Source organism: Bos grunniens, chromosome 22 (genome assembly GCF_055505025.1).
Source record: "Bos grunniens cultivar Pamir isolate PY7600 chromosome 22, Bosgru_T2T1.0, whole genome shotgun sequence".
Lineage (NCBI taxonomy): Eukaryota > Metazoa > Chordata > Mammalia > Artiodactyla > Bovidae > Bos > Bos grunniens.
The window spans coordinates 16,740,141-16,759,065 of NC_141186.1; the positions used below are offsets into that span (position 1 = coordinate 16,740,141).

At 41.5% G+C, this 18,925-nt stretch overlaps 2 protein-coding genes across 6 annotated transcripts in view; one reads left to right on the forward strand and one right to left on the reverse strand.

Annotated features, from left to right (window-relative positions):
• Positions 1 to 9,934: 9,934 nt before the first annotated feature.
• KIAA1143 (KIAA1143 ortholog) lies at positions 9,935 to 17,228 on the reverse strand. Of its 3 annotated transcripts, none has more exons than XM_086366491.1 (3): positions 17,067 to 17,228; positions 13,853 to 13,997; positions 9,935 to 10,503 (listed from the first exon to the last, which is right to left on the reverse strand). In XM_086366491.1, the coding sequence occupies exons 1-3, from the start codon at positions 17,172 to 17,174 to the stop codon at positions 10,286 to 10,288; spliced, it is 471 nt and encodes a 156-aa protein (XP_086222617.1). In that variant the 5' UTR covers positions 17,175 to 17,228; the 3' UTR covers positions 9,935 to 10,285. The 3 variants fall into 3 exon arrangements, with proteins under 3 accessions (XP_086222617.1, XP_086222618.1, XP_086222619.1); XM_086366492.1 differs by having other exon boundaries at positions 16,835 to 17,228; XM_086366493.1 differs by lacking the exon at positions 9,935 to 10,503 and adding an exon at positions 10,765 to 11,543.
• A 16-nt stretch (positions 17,229 to 17,244) lies between these two features.
• Positions 17,245 to 18,925, forward strand: part of KIF15 (kinesin family member 15) — a 56,860-nt gene continuing 55,179 nt past the window's right edge. Inside the window, exon 1 of one of the 3 annotated variants that reach the window (XM_086366310.1) lies at positions 17,245 to 17,453. In XM_086366310.1, the coding sequence (XP_086222436.1) occupies positions 17,435 to 17,453 (19 nt within the window). In that variant the 5' untranslated portion in view covers positions 17,245 to 17,434. The remainder of the gene's footprint in view (positions 17,454 to 18,925) is intronic. The other 2 variants (XM_086366311.1, XM_086366312.1) reach the window with 2 other exon arrangements.

The window sequence follows — 18,925 nt, forward strand, 5'->3', positions numbered from 1 at the left end:
TATGAAAACAAATTTTTTTTTTCAAAATTCTTAGGAGATTAGGATTCAGTCTTTGGCTGGGATGAATATTTCATGTGTTGCACAAGAGGCAATTGTGTCCTAAAAGTTAAGAAAATAGAACTAGACAGTCTTGAGTTTGAGGGCTTCTCTGCCACTTAATGGGTGTCTGACCTTACCTGTCTGAGCCTCAGTTTTTCCCATCCCCCCTAAAAAATAATGATGATACTTACTATGGTTATCTTGAGAATAAAATGAATTGTATATAATAACTAACTGCCGTTAGTTGATTTTGAATGATAGATGTTCCAGAAGTTAATAAATTTGTTATTGAAAACAAAGTTCAACACCCTTTTTCTTTTGGTTCCATAATGTATTTTTTCTAAAGAATATTCTTGTAATTGGTCTGTGATTTCATACTTAATCTACAGAAGGCTATTTAAGCTATGATGTGAAGATTTAAATAGGAGAACACATTTAAGACCAGTTTTTCCTTGAAAAAAATTCAAATTTAATCAGAGAAGGAAGAAATTACTGAGATTTGTGTGAACATTTTGGGTACTCTAAAGAGCTTTATGTAGATTTTTAGATCCATTGTATGTATGCTGTGCTAAGTTGCTTCAGTTGTGTCTGACTTCGAAAACCTGTGGACTGTAGCCTGCCAGTCTCCTCTGTCTGTGGGATTCTCCAGGTAAGAATACTGGAGATACAGAGATATGCGGATGGGAGTGCCTCACAACAATGAATGGCTTCTTAAAGCTCAAAGGGGAAAGAGAAGTCGCTTAGTCGTGTCCGACTCTTAGCGACCCCATGGACTGCAGCCCACCAGGCTCCTCCATCCATGGGATTTTCCAGGCAAGAGTACTGGAGTGGGGTGCCATCGCCTTCTCCAATGAATGAGTCTACCTATTTGTAAAAATGTGACTGATGAAAACAGTGCAATCACTAGATTATCACACTGTGTGAGTTCAGTTGTCAAGAGGGAGCAACTCAAAGGACATCACACAATCTATAAACCAGCTGGAAGGAGCCATCCAGACTTTGCCCTGCTGAACCCTTTCTGGGCGATGATTAGATAAGTCCTCATAGATGATATACTGTGTGCAGAAGCGCTGATCAGAATCAGGTTTGGCATGGTATGCGACTGTATTGATGGTTTGAGTCATGTCAGTGTCTGGCTCGGGCTTTCTAATGAGGATCTGGCCACCACCAGCAGCTCAAAAGAAGCAAAGAAAACAAAGGATACTTTTGATTGTGCTTCATGCAATGCTAATAAGCTGCTCAATGTAAACAAGCATATCTGACACTAAAATGTACCCTTGTAAGAAACGTAGGAGCTGTTTTCCAAATGCCAGAGTCAAGAAAAAAGAGAAAGGAACTTGATTTCCTTGAAGTCAAATAGGTAATGTCAGAGTTGATTTTCAGTCTAGATCCTGGTTTTTATAGTACCAAACTCACAGGTACTTTTCCATCACTGAACCTTTCCATTATGTGAGATGCCAAAATTGTGAAAACCATTAAAGAAAAAAAGGGGGGGGTATTTTTTTCAACTTACAGTAGTGTGTACTTACTGAAACACAATTATAAGAGTGGAAAATTAAAATTATATGCTTTTATCAAATAAATACACTAAAATAAGTTACTTTAGTATATTTATTCTAGCCTTTCTTCTCTGCTTAGTTTTTCTTTCTTTCATTTAAAGAAAGTAACTGGGGGATACCCTAGTGATCCAGTGGTTAGGTCTCTGCATGTCCACTGCTGTGGGCCCAGATTCAATCCTTGGTCAGGGAACTAGGGTCCCACAAGCTGCATGGCAAGAAAAAAAAAGTAACTATGATAATTGTGTTATATCTTGCTATTGATTTAACATAAGAATTTAGCCATACTATTAAAGACTTCCTATAAACCTTGTTTCAATGGCTGCCTAACATTTTACTGAATTATTCATAATTTAGTGACTTGTTTCTCGTTTGATATTTAAATTAATGCCATTTTTTTCTTATAAATCCACTCGTCCACTTAGTGCATTGCCTGACACATGGTATGTTCTCTTGTTAGTAATATTATTAATTCACTGGTGACACATGTTTGTATATAAAGCTTTTTCATCATTTTAAGTTATTGCCTTAGGATTTAATTTTATTTTTAAAAATTTCATTAATTTTTTGACTGGATGATACAAGCTTATGGTTTAAAGTTTTAAAAGTACAAAAGAAAATAGTGAAAAGCCTTTTTGCCAGCCATTCCAGATAACCAATATTATCAGTTTCTTGTTTTCCTTCCAGAGATAGATGATTATAAGCAAGGAAATATGTTTTCTTCCTTTTTTGGAAACAGACCTTTTTTTTTTCTCCTTTTGGCTGTACCATGCTGCATGCAGATTCTTAGTTCCCCAACCAAGGGTCAAACTCATGCCCCCTGCAGTGGAGGCATGGATTCCCAACCACGGAGTCTTACCCATTAGACTACCAGGCAAGTCCCTGAAAACAGACTTTTAAAGAACAGTTTTGGGTTCACAGCAGGACTGAATAGAAAGTACATGGAGTTCTGATACATGTAAAATCTCCCCACTCCCAGTGTCCTGCATCTGGGTGATACAGTCGTTACAGTCATGAACCTACATACCATGAACTAAAAGTTCACAGTTTTAAGTTAGGGTTGACTCTTTAAAAAAAAAAATTGAAGTATAGTTGATTTACAATGTTGTGTTAGTTTCTGGTGTACAGCAAAATAATTCAGAAATATATGCACATATGTGCTCAGTCACTCAGTCATGTCCGACTCTTCTGTGTCCCCTGGACTGTAACCCACCAGGCTCCTCTGTCCATGTGATTTCCCAGGTGAGAATATTGGAGTGGGTTACCATTTCCACCTGGGAAGGCCACATTGTGTGTGTGTGTGTGTGTGTGTGTGTGTGTGTAAACATATATACACATATGTATGGGCTTCCCAGGTGGCTCAGTGATAAAGAGTCCACCTGCCAATGCAGGAGACTTGGGTTCAGTCCCTGGGTTGGGAAGATCCTCTGGAGAGGGAAATGGTAACCCACTCCAATAGTCTTGCCTGGGAAATCACATGGACAGAGGAGTCTGGTGGGTTACTGTCCAGGGGACACAGAAGAGTCGGACATGACTGAGTGACTAAATAACAAAAACAACACATAGGTATATACATATTCTTTTCCATTATGGCTTATTGCAAGATATTGAATATATTTCCCTGTGTTATGCAGTAGGATCTTCTTGTTTATCCATTCTATATATAATAGTTTGAATCTGATAGCCCCAAACTCCCAATCGAACCCTCCCCTTCCCCCCCCACCCCCGCCGCAACCACAAGTCTGTTCTCTATTTGTTTCTGTTTTGTAAATAAGTTCATTTGTATCATTTTTATTGGATCCCACATATAAGTGGTATCATATGATACTTGTCTTTCTCTGTCTTACTTTACTCAGCATAACAATCTCTAGATTCATCCATGCTGCTGCAAATGGCATCACTCTGTTCTCTGTTATGACTGAGTAATATTCCATTGTCTGTATGTACCACATCTTTTTTATCCATTCATCTCTTTTTGGACATTTAGGTTGTTTCCATGTCTTGGCTATTATGGTTTTTCTATGAACATAGGGATGTGTGTATCTTTTCGAATTATAGTTTTGTCTGGAGTGGAATTGCTGGATCATATGGCAACTCTTATTTTTAGAGTTTTGAGAAACCTCCATACTGTTCTCCATGGTGGCTGTACCAATTTACATTCCCACCAACAGTATAGGAGGGTTCTCCTTTCTCTGCACATAAGGGTTCTTAAGAGTCATGCATCCTAAGGGCTTGGATAAATATATAATGACATGTATGCACCATTATTGTTTCATACAGAATAGTTTCACTGCCCTAGAAGTCTTATGTGCTCCACCTGTTTATCCTCACGTCCTCCCCATCCCTGGAAACCACTTATCTTATTGTCTTTATAGTTTTGCTTTTTCCCGAATGTCATATAGTTGGAATTATAGTTTTGTAATTTTTGAATTAGTTATTTTCACTTAGTAATATGCATTTAATTTTCTCCATGTCTTTTCATGGCTTGACAGCTCATTTCTTTTTAGTGCTGAATAACATTCCATTGTCTGGATGTACCACAGTTTATGCATTCACCTACTCAAGTATATCTTGGTTGTTTTCAGAGTTTGGCGGTTATAGCTGCAATGAACATCTGTGTTCAGGTCTGTGTGTGGACATAAGTTTTCAAGTTCTTTGGGTACATACCTTGGGGTGTAATTGCTGGATCACATTTAGTTTTGTAAGAAAGGGCCAAACTGTCTTCCAAAGTGGCAATACCACTTTGCATTTCCCACCAGCAATAAAGAGAGTTCCTATTGCTCCACGTTCTTGTGAGCACTTGGTGTTGTCAGTGATCTGGACTTTAGTAATTTTAATATGTGTGTAGTGGTAGCTCATTGTTTTGTGTTTCAATAACATACAAAGTGGGACAGCTTTCTATGCCTATTTGCTGTCTGTATAGCTTCTTTGGTGAGGTATCTGTTCAGGATGTTTCCTCATTTTTAATTGGATGTCCAGCTTCTGTTGCATACAATTTTATAGAGAACTATCTCCAGGAGGTAGACAATACTGCCACAGTTGCACCAGAGACCCAGCTTGACTTGTTGACCCAGGGAGAGGTAGGGGCAATGGGAAATGGACTCTCTGCTACCGTCTCCGCAGGGCACCAGGTAGGAGGGGAAGAGTGTAGTGGTGCACGGCTGGATTGGTGTAGGGAGGAGAAGGCTGGGAATGACTCAGTGTCAAGGTGGTAGGACAGACAGTTTGTGTTCTCAGACCTGACACTGCAGGTTCAGAAGGACCCAGGCACTGGAGAGAATGGAGGCTGTGATGGGATGAGTAGCACGAGAAGGTATGACTAGACTTGGAGAATTTGGGGAATCAGCTACATGGATACAAAGTTCAGGGTCCCATCCTGCAGCTGACAAAGTTGTTCAGCTCTCCCCAGCAGCTCCTGGGACCAGGACTGTGCTGTCACTGTTGCCAGTCTCTAAGGAAACATTCAAATCGATGATGATAACTAAATGGCCCTTCTGTGCCAGCTTCTGGGACCACATATGCCTAAATCACATTAAACTTGGGGCTGCCATTAGCCTAGAATGATTGCGAGGCAGTGGAGAGTTCCTAACCTGACACTTGGACAGATGCCTTCTGTCTAGCCTTTCTCCTGTCTGAAAGACCTCATATATGTCTCGGGAGAAGCAGTAGGTTGGTGCGAGTAGATACAGTGAAGAGACTGTTTCCATAGCAGTGTGAGGCTCTGAAAGCAACAACCTCTGGAGAGACAGGGCCCAGGACTGGGGAAAGGGTCACAGAAACGGGAGCCTGCTGCCTGATTTGACTGTATGGGCCTGGTTATCTTGAGCCACATAGTCAGATATAATTGCATTTTGCATTGTTTCATGTTAAATGTAGAAACATCTCTGACCTTTACAAAGTAGGACAGACTTCCTCATGAGCTGCAGGACTCCTAATGAGTTAAAAAATTCCTGTCTACCTCAGTAATACCTAAAACTGTACTGTCCAATATAGTGGCTGCTAATTACATGTAAATACTTTGGCTTATGGGATTTTAGTTCCCTGATCAGGGATTGAACCCCAGTCCTTGGTAGTGAAAGTGCTGAGTCCTAACCACTGGACCACCAGGGAATTTCCTATATGTAAACTAATTAAAATTAACAGAAGGAAAAGTTAAGTTTCTCACTCTAGCCACATTCCAAGTGCTCAATGGACCTGTGGCTAAGGATAGCAAAGCTATTATATAAAACATTTCTGTTACTGTGGAATATTCTATCAAACAGCTGGCCTTGATGTTTGGCTTTCCTTGGCCATAAACTTCAAAATATTTTTTGGAAGCTAATACAGATTTATTGCCTTTTAATTTGAAGAGTAAGCATATTAAATTAACCTACCATTTATTATAAACATTGTTTCATAGAAGAAACACCAGAGATAAGAAACGTATAATCTCAGAATAAAGGACTTCTTCAGAAGAAAGTATACGTGTGTGTGTGTTAGTTGCTTAGTCGTGTCCAACTCTTTGCAACCCATAGACCACAACCCACCAGGCCCCTTCGTCCATGGGATTCTCCAGGCAAGAGCACTGGAGTGGGTTGCCATTTCCTTCTCCAAAAGAAACTATAGAAAGAAAGTGAAGTCGCTCAGTTGTGTCCGACTCTTTGTGACCCCATGGACTGTAGCCTACCAGGCTCCTCCATCCATGGGATTCTCCAGGCAAGAACACTGGAGTGGGTTGCCATTTCCTTCTCCAAAAGAAACTATAGAAAGAAAGTGAAGTCGCTCAGTTGTGTCCGACTCTTTGTGACCTCATGGACTGTAGCCTACCAGGCTCCTCCATCCATGGAATTTTCCAGGCAAGAATACTGGAGTGGGTTGCTATTTCCTTTTCCAAGCAGAAAGTGTAAGCTGGCATCTTTGCACTGACACTGGCAGAGAAGCTCTGGTGTCTGTATTGACACTCTGTGCTTTGTCAGCTGCTAGGATTTGGGTCTCTTCGGTATTAAGACTTGCGCTCTTTGAAAAGGGCATCAGGAAGGCCCTAGGGGGATCTTCCTGGCTTTTGGAAAGTGATATGCCCTTCTCAGTTCATCATTTCAGGAAGTCATGATGTCAGTATACTGGTGATGTTACTTTGATCATTTAGATAATGTGGCACCTGCCTGGTTCTCCACTCTAAGTGACTAGTTTTCCTTTTGTAATTAATCAGTCTCTGGTGGAACTATACTTTGATACTATGCAAATATTGTTTTTCAGCATATTTCTGGCAAAAAAAAACTTCTTTTTTCCCTTGGCTGTGACATGTGGCATGTGGGATCTTAGTTCAGGATCCCTGAAAAGGAATCGAACCTGAGCCCCCTGCAGTAGAAGCATAGTCTTAACTACCAGACCACCAGGGAAGTCTCTAATTTTGATATCTTTTGATGAATCTTGCCAACACCACGTGTTGGTTTTCCATGGCCACTGTAACAAACTGTCACAAACTCAATGGCTTAAAAGAACAGAAATGTATTCTCTTAGAGTTCTAGAAGTCAGAAGTTTGAAATCAGTTTTGTTAGGCTGAAGTCACAGTGTTGGCAGGTCTGCTCTCTCTCTGAAGACTTCAGGGGGCATCGTCTTCTTACAGCTCCTGGTGGCTGTGAGCATTCTCAGCCTCTCTTTGTAGTTTCTTGTCTATGTCTAAATCTGTCTGCCTCTCTCTTATAAAGAGATGTGTGATGGTTTTTAGAGCCTATCCAGATAATCCAGGATTCTTTGAGAACCTTAATCATACCTGCAAAAACTTTACCACATAAGGTAACATTCCCAGGTTCCAAGGAATTAGGACCAAACTCTTTGGAGGCTACCATTCAGCCCACTGGAACTTATTACTGTGGAATTTGCCAATTTTCTTTTTTTTTTTTTTTTGGTGGCCACACTACATGGCACATAGGATTTTAGTTCCCCATCCAGGGATCAAACCAGTGTCCCCTGCATTGAAACTGGAGTCTTAACCACTGGACCACCAGGAAGAACTGTGATTTTTGTATTTCCATCATTCCTACACTGATTAATTAGGATTCCTTTGCAAGGAAGACCTATCCCTTCTCTTCTCCTTCCGTCCTTTTGACATACCCCCATTATCCCCTGAGGACCTCCTTACTTTGGGGCACAAGATGTTCCAGGCTTCTTTTGTTAACTAACTTGGATGCACTGAGTCTTAGCTGCAGCATGCAAACTCTTAGTTGCAGCAACTAGGATCCAGTTCCCATCAGGGACTGAACTTTGGTCCCTTGCATTGGGAGTGTGGAGGCTTAGCCACTGGACCACTACGGAAGTTCCCAGGCTTGTCTTTTTATTAATAGGTTTCCTGCCTCAGCCTTGGGATCACATTATTGGCCTAATTGTCTAACCTGTACATATGGTCCATTCATGAGAAGCAAGGAGGCACTCTGGGACTGGTGAGGGGAAAGGATTATCCTCTCCCCTCTGGCCCCAAACTCACTCATCTTTCTCAGAAAACTAGATTCTGCAGTTAACAGGACCCACTGTTCTTAGAAAGCAGTTTACGGAGGTGAAACAGTGTTGTGAAGGCTGCTCAGCATATCTCACCTGCCACTCTACCTTGATCTTGGGCTTTCTTCAGATGTGCTTCCTGGCTGGTACCACTTACATTGTCAGAAGTATCACCTACAGTCAGGACTTCATCAGTATGATAAATTTTAAAATTTGAGATCTTTTAAACAGTCTTCTATGTTACTTGTTTAAATTTTTGGCTTCATCTCCCTTACTATAGGCTTTTATCAGTATTTCTCAAATTTGAGTGAGCATCAGAACCTTCGAGTGGGCTTGTTACAGAGAATGCTGGGCCCTACACCTTAAATTTCTGGTTCTCAGGCAAGGCATACAAATTTGCATCTTTACGTTCCCAGAGGTGCTGATGCTGCTTGTCTAGGATCTATACTTTGAGAATCACCAGCCTATTGAAAAATTAGAGAAACAGTCATTCTCATTGTATTTATTATGCTCTTAATATGTTGGATACTGTTCTGGGTACTAAAGATACAGAGATAAGTAAGACAAGGTCCCTGTCCTCAAGACTCCCACCTGTAGATCCTAAGACATATTAAAATTTACAGTAATTAAAGCAGTGGGGTGTTGGTACAAGAATAGATATAGCAGTGATACAGACTAGAAAAACCCTGGTTTATATAACAAGTTGGGTACACATTAAAGATAGCACTGCAGAATGGCTATGGGACTAGTCTGTGTAACTTACAGAGCCTATTTCAGGACTTGCAAGCCCACTCACTTGAATCACTTTTGAGACTCTTTACATTAGGTCTTAAAATAACTGAAAGACAGATGTAGCACCAAATTCATAACATGGAAGCTCTGAAATTCCTAATTTCTGGCTGGTGAAGAATGGGATCTTGATAAGTCTCCAGATGTGGTGGACTTGCTGTAATGAGGAAAATTTTTAGGTAACATGAAAAACAGTTGGGCTTCCCTGGTCAGAGAAAATGCTGGTTAAATAGAACTATTAAACACCATTTTCAATATATCAAATTGACAAAAATATAAACGTGCCAGTCCAATGGTGGTGCAGTTACCAGAGATGAGGTGATGTGGGTTCTTGTAGGTGGTATGAATAAAATGGTAAAACTACATAGAAAGCAATTTGAAAGAAAGCATCAAAAGCTTTAGAAATATTCAAATACTTTGATCCAGTAATTCTGTTTCTAGCAACTCATTCTAAGGAAATCATCAGAAATACACTTGGAGGTTTCTATACACACACATTCTACCATTGTATCATTAGGCTGTGTGTCACAGAAACCCGACTGAACTTTAACTGTGGAGGTGTTTATCCTCATGGATCAGTAAGTCCAAGGCTGGTACAGCAGATCCTCCAGGCATGCCATCATGATCCAAGCTCCTGGAGTCTGTCCAGTGTACCAGCTGGAACAAGTGGCTGTCTTTTTCATGCCCCCAAATGGCTCTGGAACTTCTTGGTTGCATGTTTGTGTTCCAGGCAGGATGGAGAGAGGACAACCGTTCATGCTTGCCAAATCTGTCCTTTTGTATCAGATACATAGGAAGCAGATTTCCACTTGTACCTTTTTTTTTAAATCATGTAACAACTATAGTCACCATGTGATACAGTAGATCTGAACTTGTATCACGGTCCCCTGTATTAGATCCTTGCTCAAGATCTACTTGTATCTCTTAATTTATCGGAGCTATCACAAGGCTGTCCTTAGCAGGAGCTGGGGAAGTACTGGTAACTAGGCCCATGATCATTTCCCTCATCCAAACTGAGGTTCTGCTGAAGAGGACGATAAAACATGGGACCTGTTTAATTACAAAATCCTCTGTAGTTATTAGTGTCAGGATTTTGATTTTTACTGACCTGGAAAAATACTCATGATACAACGTCAAGTGAGAAGCAGGACAGAGAACATACAGAATACAGTAAAAATTTGGTTACAAAAATATAATTTACATACACACACATCCCACATCAGGAAATAAAATGTTAGTGGTAGTTAATGTTAGAGAATTAGCAGTTCAGGTCAAAAGGGTATTGATGGATAGATAGTTTTTATCTTGCTGAACGTTTTCTGAATTTTCTAAATTTTCTTCAATGAACTTATATTACTTTATAATAGGAAAACAGATGTTATTTTCTAAAAATCCCATATGTTTTTAAAGAAGTCCAAAATATGTATTTATTCATTTTCATCTTCATTGTCAAAAGAAAGGAGGCTACTGTTTTTTATTTGCTTTTGTGAGTTCTTTTTAACCGAGTCCTGCTTATTTATTTCATCTTCTTCTTTTGTCTTTTTCTTTTTTGAGCTTGCTGATAAACCCGAATATTTTTCGTCTGAGGAACGCTTGACTGGTTTTCGATACATAATTCTTCCATCAGCTGAAGGTGGCTCTTCATCTGCACCAAAAAACAAAGTTAAAACACTTTCTTTCTCTCATTATTTTGACTTTAATGGAGAGTCAGATGGCAAGAAAATCTCATACTGTATTTATGGATGTCCTTGAGTCAATTCAGCCTGTTCTTCTCTGCTCCCTCTAGCTATGTACCCACAACACATGCAGTCACTTAATAAAAAACCTAAAGAAACTCATTTACTGAAGTATACTGTAATACTGGCAGTCCCCAATTCAAAACAATCAGGAGATACACACACACGCACATATTTTAAACTTTTTATTCTATATTGGAGTACAGCTGATTAACAATATTGTGATAGTCTCAGGTGGACAACAGAATGACTCAGGCGTACATATACGTGTTTTCATTCTCCACCAAACTCCCCTCTCATCCAGGCTGCCACATACCACTGGGCAGATACTACTGTCCTTGTTGGTTATCCATAATCATGCTGTATTTTTAAGTATTTTGAAACGTGATTGTTTGAAACGCCAGCATTTCCTCCTAAAGCAATGTAATAAAAACTTACAAATAATGAATAAAATGCTATATAGCATCCCACACTTCAGGCACTAAATAGACCTCTGCTGACTAGTTTGTAAACCTAACCAGCTATTTTTTTTTAAAAAAAAAAAGGATGTTTTTACTTAAATTTGCGTTTAATCCTTATAACAACCCAATAAGGTGGCCACAATTATTGTTCCCATTTTATTGATGAGGTAGCTGAGACTGAGAGGTGAAATAACTTGTTCAGAGTCACAAATCTGGTAAATGAAGTTTGAACTAGGACTATCTCCTTCAAACATACCATCAGTTCAGTTCATTTCAGTCGCTCAGTCGTGTCCGACTCTTTGCGACCCCATGAATCGCAGCACGCCAGGCCTCCCTGTCCAACTCCCAGAGTTCACTCAGACTCATGCCCATCGAGTCAGTGATACCATCCAGCCATCTCATCCTCTGTCGTCCTCTTCTCCTTCTGCCCCCAATCCCTCCCAGCATCAGGGTCAGCAAACTACTTCAGTATTCTTGCCTTGAGAACCCTATGAACAGTATGAAAAGGCAAAATGATAGGATACTGAAAGAGGAACTCCCCGGGTCAGTAGGTGCCCAATATACTACTGGAGATCAATGGAGAAATAACTCCAGAAAGAATGAAGGGATGGAGCCAAAGCAAAAACAATACCCAGTTGTGGATGTGATTGGTGATAGAAGCAAGGTCCGATGCTGTCAAGAGCAATATTGCATAGGAACCTGGAATGTCAGGTCCATGAATCAAAGCAAATTGTAAGTGGTCAACAAGAGATGGCAAGAGTAGACGTCGACATTCTAGGAATCAGCGAACTAAAATGGACTAGAATGGGTGAATTTAACTCAGATGACCATTATATCTACTACTGTGGGCAGGAATCCCTTAGAAGAAATGGAGTAGCCATCATGGTCAACAAAAGAGTCCAAAATGCAGTACTTGGATGCAATCTCAAAAACAACAGAATGATCTCTGTTCGTTTCTAAGGCAAACAATTCAATATCACGGTAATCCAAGCCTATGCCCCACTCAGTAACGCTGAAGAAGCTGAAGTTGAATGGTTCTATGAAGACCTATAAGACCTTTTAGAACTAACACTCAAAAAAGATGTCCTTTTCATTATAGGGGACTGGAATGCAAAAGTAGGAAGTCAAGAAACACCTGGAGTAACAGGCAAATTTGGCCTTGGAGTATGGAATGAAACAGGGCAAAGGCTAATAGAGTTTTGCCAAGAGAACGCACTGGTCATAGCAAACACCCTCTTCCAACAACACAAGAGAAGACTCTACACATGGACACCACCAGATGGTCAACACACCGACATCAGATTGATTATATTCTTCGCAGCCAAGGATGGAGAAGCTCTATACAGTCAGCAAAAACAAGACCAGGAGCTGACTGTGGCTCAGATCATGAACTCCTTATTGCCAAATTCAGACTTAAATTGAAGAAAGTAGGGAAAACCACTAGACCATTCAGGTATGACCTAAACAAATCCCTTATGATTATACAGTGGAAGTGAGAAATAGATTTAAGGGACTAGATCTGATAGAGTGCCTGATGAACTATGGACGGAGGTTCATGACATTGTACAGGAGACAGGGATCAAGACCATCCCCATGGAAAAGAAATGCAAAAAAGCAAAATGGCTGTCTGAGGAGGCCTTACAAATAGCTGTGAAAAGAAGAGACGCGAAAAGCAAAGGAGAAGAGGAAAGATATAAGCATCTGAATGCAGAGTTCTAAAGAATAGCAAGGAGAGATAAGAAAGCCTTCCTCAGCAACCAAAGAAATAGAGGAAAACAACAGAAATGGAAAGACTAGAGATCGCTTCAAGAAAATGAGAGATACTAAGGGAACATTTCATGCAAAGATGGGCTCGATAAAGGACAGAAATGGTATGGACCTAACAGAAGCAGAAGATATTAAGAAGAGGTGGCAAGAATACACAGAAGAACTGTACAAAAAAGATCTTCATGACCCAGATAATCATGATGGTGTGATCACTCACCTAGAGCCAGACATCCTGGAATGTGAAGTCAAATGGACCTTAGAAAGCATCACTAGGAACAAAGCTAGTGGAGGTGATGGAATTCCAGTGGAGCTCTTTCAAATCCTGAAAGATGATGCTGTGAAAGTGCTGCACTCAATATGCCAGCAAATTTGGAAAACTCAGCAGTGGCCACAGGACTGGAAAAGGTCAGTTTTCATTCCAATCCCAAAGAAAGGCAATGCCAAAGAATGCTCAAACTACTGCACAGTTGCACTCATCTCACACGCTAGTAAAGTAATGCTCAAAATTCTCCAAGCCAGACTTCAGCAGTACGTGAACCATGAACTTCCAGATGGTCAAGCTGGTTTTAGAAAAGGGAGAAGAACCAGAGATCAAATTGCCAACATTCACTGTATCATCAAAAAAGCAAGAGAGTTCCAGAAAAACACCTATTTCTGCTTTATTGACTATGCCAAAGCCTTGACTGTGTGATCAGAACAAACTGTGGAAAATTCTTCAAGAGATGGGAATGCCAGACCACCTGACCTGCATCTTGAGAAACGTGTATGCAGGTCAGGAAGCAACAGTTACAAGTGGACATGGAACAACAAGCTGGTTCCAAATAGGAGAAGGAGTACATCAAGGCTGTATATTGTCCCCCTGCTTATTTAACTTATATGCAGAGTACATCATGAGAAACGCTGGGCTGGAAGCAGCACAAGCTGGAATCAAGACTGCCAGGAGAAATATCAAACATACCATACCATTATATAAAATGATTTCATACCTAACGTTAAATTGGTGGGAAAACCAGCTTACTTTCAGACATACCTGCTTTGGCAGCCTTTATTTCTGCCTTAATTTTCATGACTTCTTCAGCTGACAGATCTCCCTTTTTTAAAACCACCACTTGGGGCTGTTCATCTTCTTTGTCACTGTGATCACCATCTTCTTCTGGGAGCTGAGGCTGGATTCTCTAGGGAAAAACACAAACACAACATTTAAGTTCTGACCCTGAACTAAATACAACCACTGTCTCTGTGAGAAACTAATCAGTAGAGTGAGAAGAGTAAGCTTATTGACTAAATGTGCTTGGCAGTGAATTTTCAAGTTAACTCTTAAGAATCTAACCTCGCCAGAGTAGGGAAGAGGTCCACCTGCCAGTAATTCTGGGGTGCCTATCCAGGGGAACCAGTTTCCATCCCAGCAGGACCCCAACTTGCAGTTCCTGATGTCAGGGGCCCTCTGTTCCATGTCCAGTCTATTCAGGGAAGTGCTGGGCTGCGCCAGTTCTCGCTGCTCTTCATCAACCCTTTTTACTTCCATCTCTTCTCAAAGAGTAATGAACAAACAAAAAAACACCACCAAAGTAGAGGAAACGGTAGGTAAAAGGTCCTCCTGCTCTGCTCATCTTTCTTCCCTCTCAGCAGCTTGTTTGGTGGGTATCTCATCAGCTGTTTTAAGCGTATAAAAATGTGGAGGTATAGAAAACATTTTGTAAACAAACAGGACGCTAAACATACTACTATATGACTTGCTTTCTTTTTTCTTTTTAAATTATTAAAATTCCCAAACATAAAAAAGTACAGAGAATAATGTAACAGAAACCATGGACTCACTTTACACATGTAACACATGGTAACCTTTGGCTAATTGAGATTTTTAAGAAAAATATCAGACACCATAAAAGCTCCACTTGCCCAACTTTTTTACTCAAAGAAAAACAGAACAAAACGCTTTGCACAATACCCTGAGATACATATGGCATCATCTATTTTTAAAAATTACTATTATTTAACTCTATATATGGTTATCTCATGGTTTATTTGATCAGTTCTTTGTAAGCAAAAATTTTGGTTGTTTCTAGTTTTTTCTACTATGATAAAATTTTTGTATGTTTTTGTTCACCTTTCCAAACATATACATGGAATTCCCTGAATGGAAATGCTAGGTTTCAAGGCTTGCAAACTCAACACACAGTATTCAAAGAGCTGGTCAGTCCACTTCTCACAGAGCCTTCCTTGTCCCCCAGACAGGGCAACAAAGCCCTGCAGGATCTGGCCTGAGTCAATAACCACAGCTGTAAGCACAGTCTTATCTTCTCGCCATGCTCATGGCCTCTGGGCTCCAGACACGTTTGAGTTTTGCAGATCCCTGAACATATTAGCTCCTCTGCCTCCCCTGTCACTGCGTAAATTCCCAGGGCCTAGAAGAACCCACTGACCCTGGCCAACTCCTAATCAATCTGCTTCTAGACTCAAATCCTTCAGCAGTGGCTTCCGAGATCTCACCTCTTCTTTTCATATTGTCTATAGCTCACAGGTGGCATGTACCACACAGTGTCACCAATGTTTTCCTGACTCTACTAGGCAATGCAGTATGTGTTTCTTCTCTGTATCTAAAGGCACAGAGCCTGGCAAACAGCAGGGACAAGAAACATTTGTCAATCTACCCATGAATGACCAACAGGATGATAAGCACAGTCATCTAACCATTGTAACTTCTCACACACTCGTTGAGGTCACAGACACTGTACTAGGAAAATATAGATGGATTAAGATACTTAAAAGAGTTAGATTTAGTGATGGAGATATACAGGAGAGCAAGCAGTTGCAATGCAGAATGGTAAGTACTACAGATAAGATATGGATAGAGTGAAGAGAAGAACAGAGGAGTAACTGTTGTGGGGGAGGTTCAAAGGGCTTCACTGAGATGGTGACCTGTGAAGGTCACAATAAGGCAGGCAGGCAGGTGTTTAAAGTACATGGCAGGGACTTCCCTGGTGGTCCCGTGGTTAAGAATCTGCCTTCCAACAGAGGGGATGTGGGTTCAATCCCTAGTCTGGGAACTAAGATCCCACATGCCATGCGGGGCAACTAAGCCCGCTAGAGGCAACTACTGAGCCCATGCACCCTGGAGCTGCAGCACCACAGCTAGAGAGAGGCTAGCATGCCACAACAAAGATCCTGCGCCCCACAATCCAGACCCAGTGCAGGCAAAGAAATATTTAAAAGTTAAAGAGCACAGCATTCTGGAAATCCATCTCTTTGTCTTTTCAGAGTCTGGCGCAGTGCCTGGGGCTAACACATACTCACTAGACTAACTGCACTTAAGTCAATCTTGGGTCCTATTAGGTGACATGGGAGTGGGTCTTACTGCAAATGCTAGATAAAGTGCTAAATAAATTATTTCTCCACACATGTCTTAAGCATAAGGGTATGTCTCTTTTCTATTAGAAGAGATAGGGCAGGTTTTGATGTGAATCAGTTCAGGAAGGAGCTTGGAAGGACATAGAAATTGACTCTCATGATCGTATTCAGATCTAGGATATGAAAAGTATTTGCTTTCCATCTTTTTTTTTTTTTTTTGTAAGAACAAAGGACAGAAGTAGATCTAAGACATTCTTAAAGATGTTCTAGATTCGAGGCTTAGGATATTAAAAAGAAAGAAAGAAAGTGAAGTCGCTCAGTTGTGTCCAATTCTTTGCGACCCCATGGACTGTAGCCCACCAGGCTCCTCCATCCATGGGATTTTCCAGGCAAGAGTACTGGAGTGGGTTGCCATTTCCTTCTCCAGGGGATATTCCCAACCCAGGGATCGAACCTGGGTCTCCCCAGCAGACGCTTTATCGTCTAGACCACCAGGGAAGTATATTAGGTCATTTGATTAAGTGCTCAGTTTCTTTACCTGGAAAGTGGGACGACACTATCACCTACAGTATTAACTACAGGTTTTGGAATGAGCAAGTGAAAATGAAGAGACAGAAAAATGATCATTCCTTAAGTACTATCTACCAAGGATTGGGCGCTTTACCTGCATCAAGTAATTTTCAGAACACAGCAACACTGTGAAAACGACCAACAGCTTTCTGGGCGCAAGAGGCTGTAGTTGTTTGAAGAGGACCAGCTTGGGGTCCGATGACACTCGGACTGAAGGCCCAGTGTGGGTGGGAAGTGGGACCCATCAGTATTTGGCCTCCAAGGCAGAAGCCGAAAGTAGCGGAGCCGGCCGCGTTTCTGCGGTAACCCGACAGGCCCGGGCTCACCTTGGTTTCTACGGTGGGCCCTTCCTTGTAGCCGACCCGTTCCTTGAAGCGGGCCAGGAAGGCCGGCTCGGCTGGCCGCACATACGACACCTGGTTCCGCTTGCTCATAGCTGCTCTGGGGGAAAACAGGCCTTCCCGCGCGCCTAGAGGATGTACAGAGGCGACGGCGCCTACTCGTGACGTCACATAGCCCCGTCCCCTGACCCAAAGCCGGGCAACATGGCGGCCTCCACGCTGGCGTCAACGTCGGACCTGAGCGCCAAATTTAAATTCGCGGCCATCTTGAATGGGAGGAATCCCCGCGCGCTGCGCGGCTGGGAGTGAGTACTGTCGCTCCGTAGGTCTCGGGACCGAGGGCTGAGGGCACGATGGCGCCCGGCTGCAAAAGTAAGTGAGGAGCCCCAGCTTCGTGACCCCGTTCCCTCCCACAAGTACAAGCTTTCCTGCTGGCCGTGAAGGGCAGGAGCGCATAGAACGGCGAGGGAGGGTGTTTGGCGTCTCTGTCTCGCCAAGACAATACATTAATGGAACAGTTGTCTTCCCGTCTGTGTATTGGGAGCACGCTAAGAGCCTGGCGCAGTTCTAGGCACTGGGGCTGAGCAGCAAAACCAAACGGAGAGCTGTCATCCAGGCGCTCCTAAGCGACGTGCTGAATCTTGCCTCTGTTCTCGGACCTTCCATTCGTCGCTGGTCCCTTCGCGAGTCCCAGTCGGGGCTGCCTCTTTTGTATCCTCACTTGAGGGTCGGCTCACACTCTCCCCACTTTCTGCTTAATTCTAGATTACTGACTTTTCTGAAGGGGAGAACCTACTATATTGTTCTATGCACCTCGTTCTCTTTTGGAGGGTCCGCTGTGGACTCTTCTTAGGAGACTTTTAAAGCACAGAATTCAGTGGTGTCTTTACATTCTCACAATCCCGTTTTTCCTTCTCCTGAAGTTCTTCCTTTTTTCTCACGGAGGGGAGCCTGTCGTTTTTGCTTTTGATAAACCCTTCCATTGTCCTTTGCTGTTCCTGGCTACGTGCCCCACCTCTTACATTGCCTAACCCTTTAAGAAATCTTGATTTTTAAAGCCAAGGGACTGGATTTTGGACTAATTTGATGTATCTTAGTGAATGGTATAAATGGTAAGGAGGCGATGCCTGTGTTAGAAGATGAAAGAAACGGTGAATTTTTGGTTTGGTGTTTGAGTCTTCCAATAACGTTAATGCTTTTAGCTGTCAATCATAATTCTTTTCTAATATGTTGTTTCACTTACTTTTTAGGTCGCTCGTACCATTAAAACATCATTATGCTCTCTTTTCCCATCTAAAATGTTCGTTTTCCTCCAACATTTTCAGCATTCAGAGGATATTAGCACACAAATTGGTACATTATTGGACCAAAATGTTCATTGTGCTTTCTGCACAATCACAGTGTTTGTTCAATAAATCTGGACTTAAGCAAGAGAATTGATGCCTGTGCTATAATTAGAGCATCTGTTTCTTTAATGGAAAGTATATTGTTGTCGAATCCACAGCCCATAGTTTACATTTTGTTAGATGTCCCAGTGATGTATTTTTATGGTTGTTTTTCCCTAGAACCAGATCGGATACCAGATTTCTCATTGCAGTTTCACTGCATTTAGTACTCATCTCTGACCTCTTTAAAATAATTTTTTTAGCACATAATTGGGATAGGTCACATATTATCTCATACAGTTTCTTATATAAAATGTGAAATTCAGTGTTTTTTAATATATTTACAGATATGTGCAACTATCACTGTAGTCAATTTTAGAATCTTTTCATCACCTCAGAAAGAAATCTCATATCCTTGAGCTCTCACCTGCTACCTCCCCATCCCCCACCTGCCCTAAG

Coding starts and splice junctions, on each gene's coding strand:
- KIAA1143 (XM_086366491.1), bottom strand. CDS start 17,174: ATGAGCAAGCGGAACCAGGTGTCGTATGTGCGGCCAGCCGAGCCGGCC. Junction 13,998..17,066: donor GGCCCACCGTAGAAACCAAG/GTGAGCCCGGGC, acceptor GTTTTTCCCTAG/AGAATCCAGCCTCAGCTCCC. Junction 10,504..13,852: donor AATAAAGGCTGCCAAAGCAG/GTATGTCTGAAA, acceptor TTTTTGGTGCAG/ATGAAGAGCCACCTTCAGCT.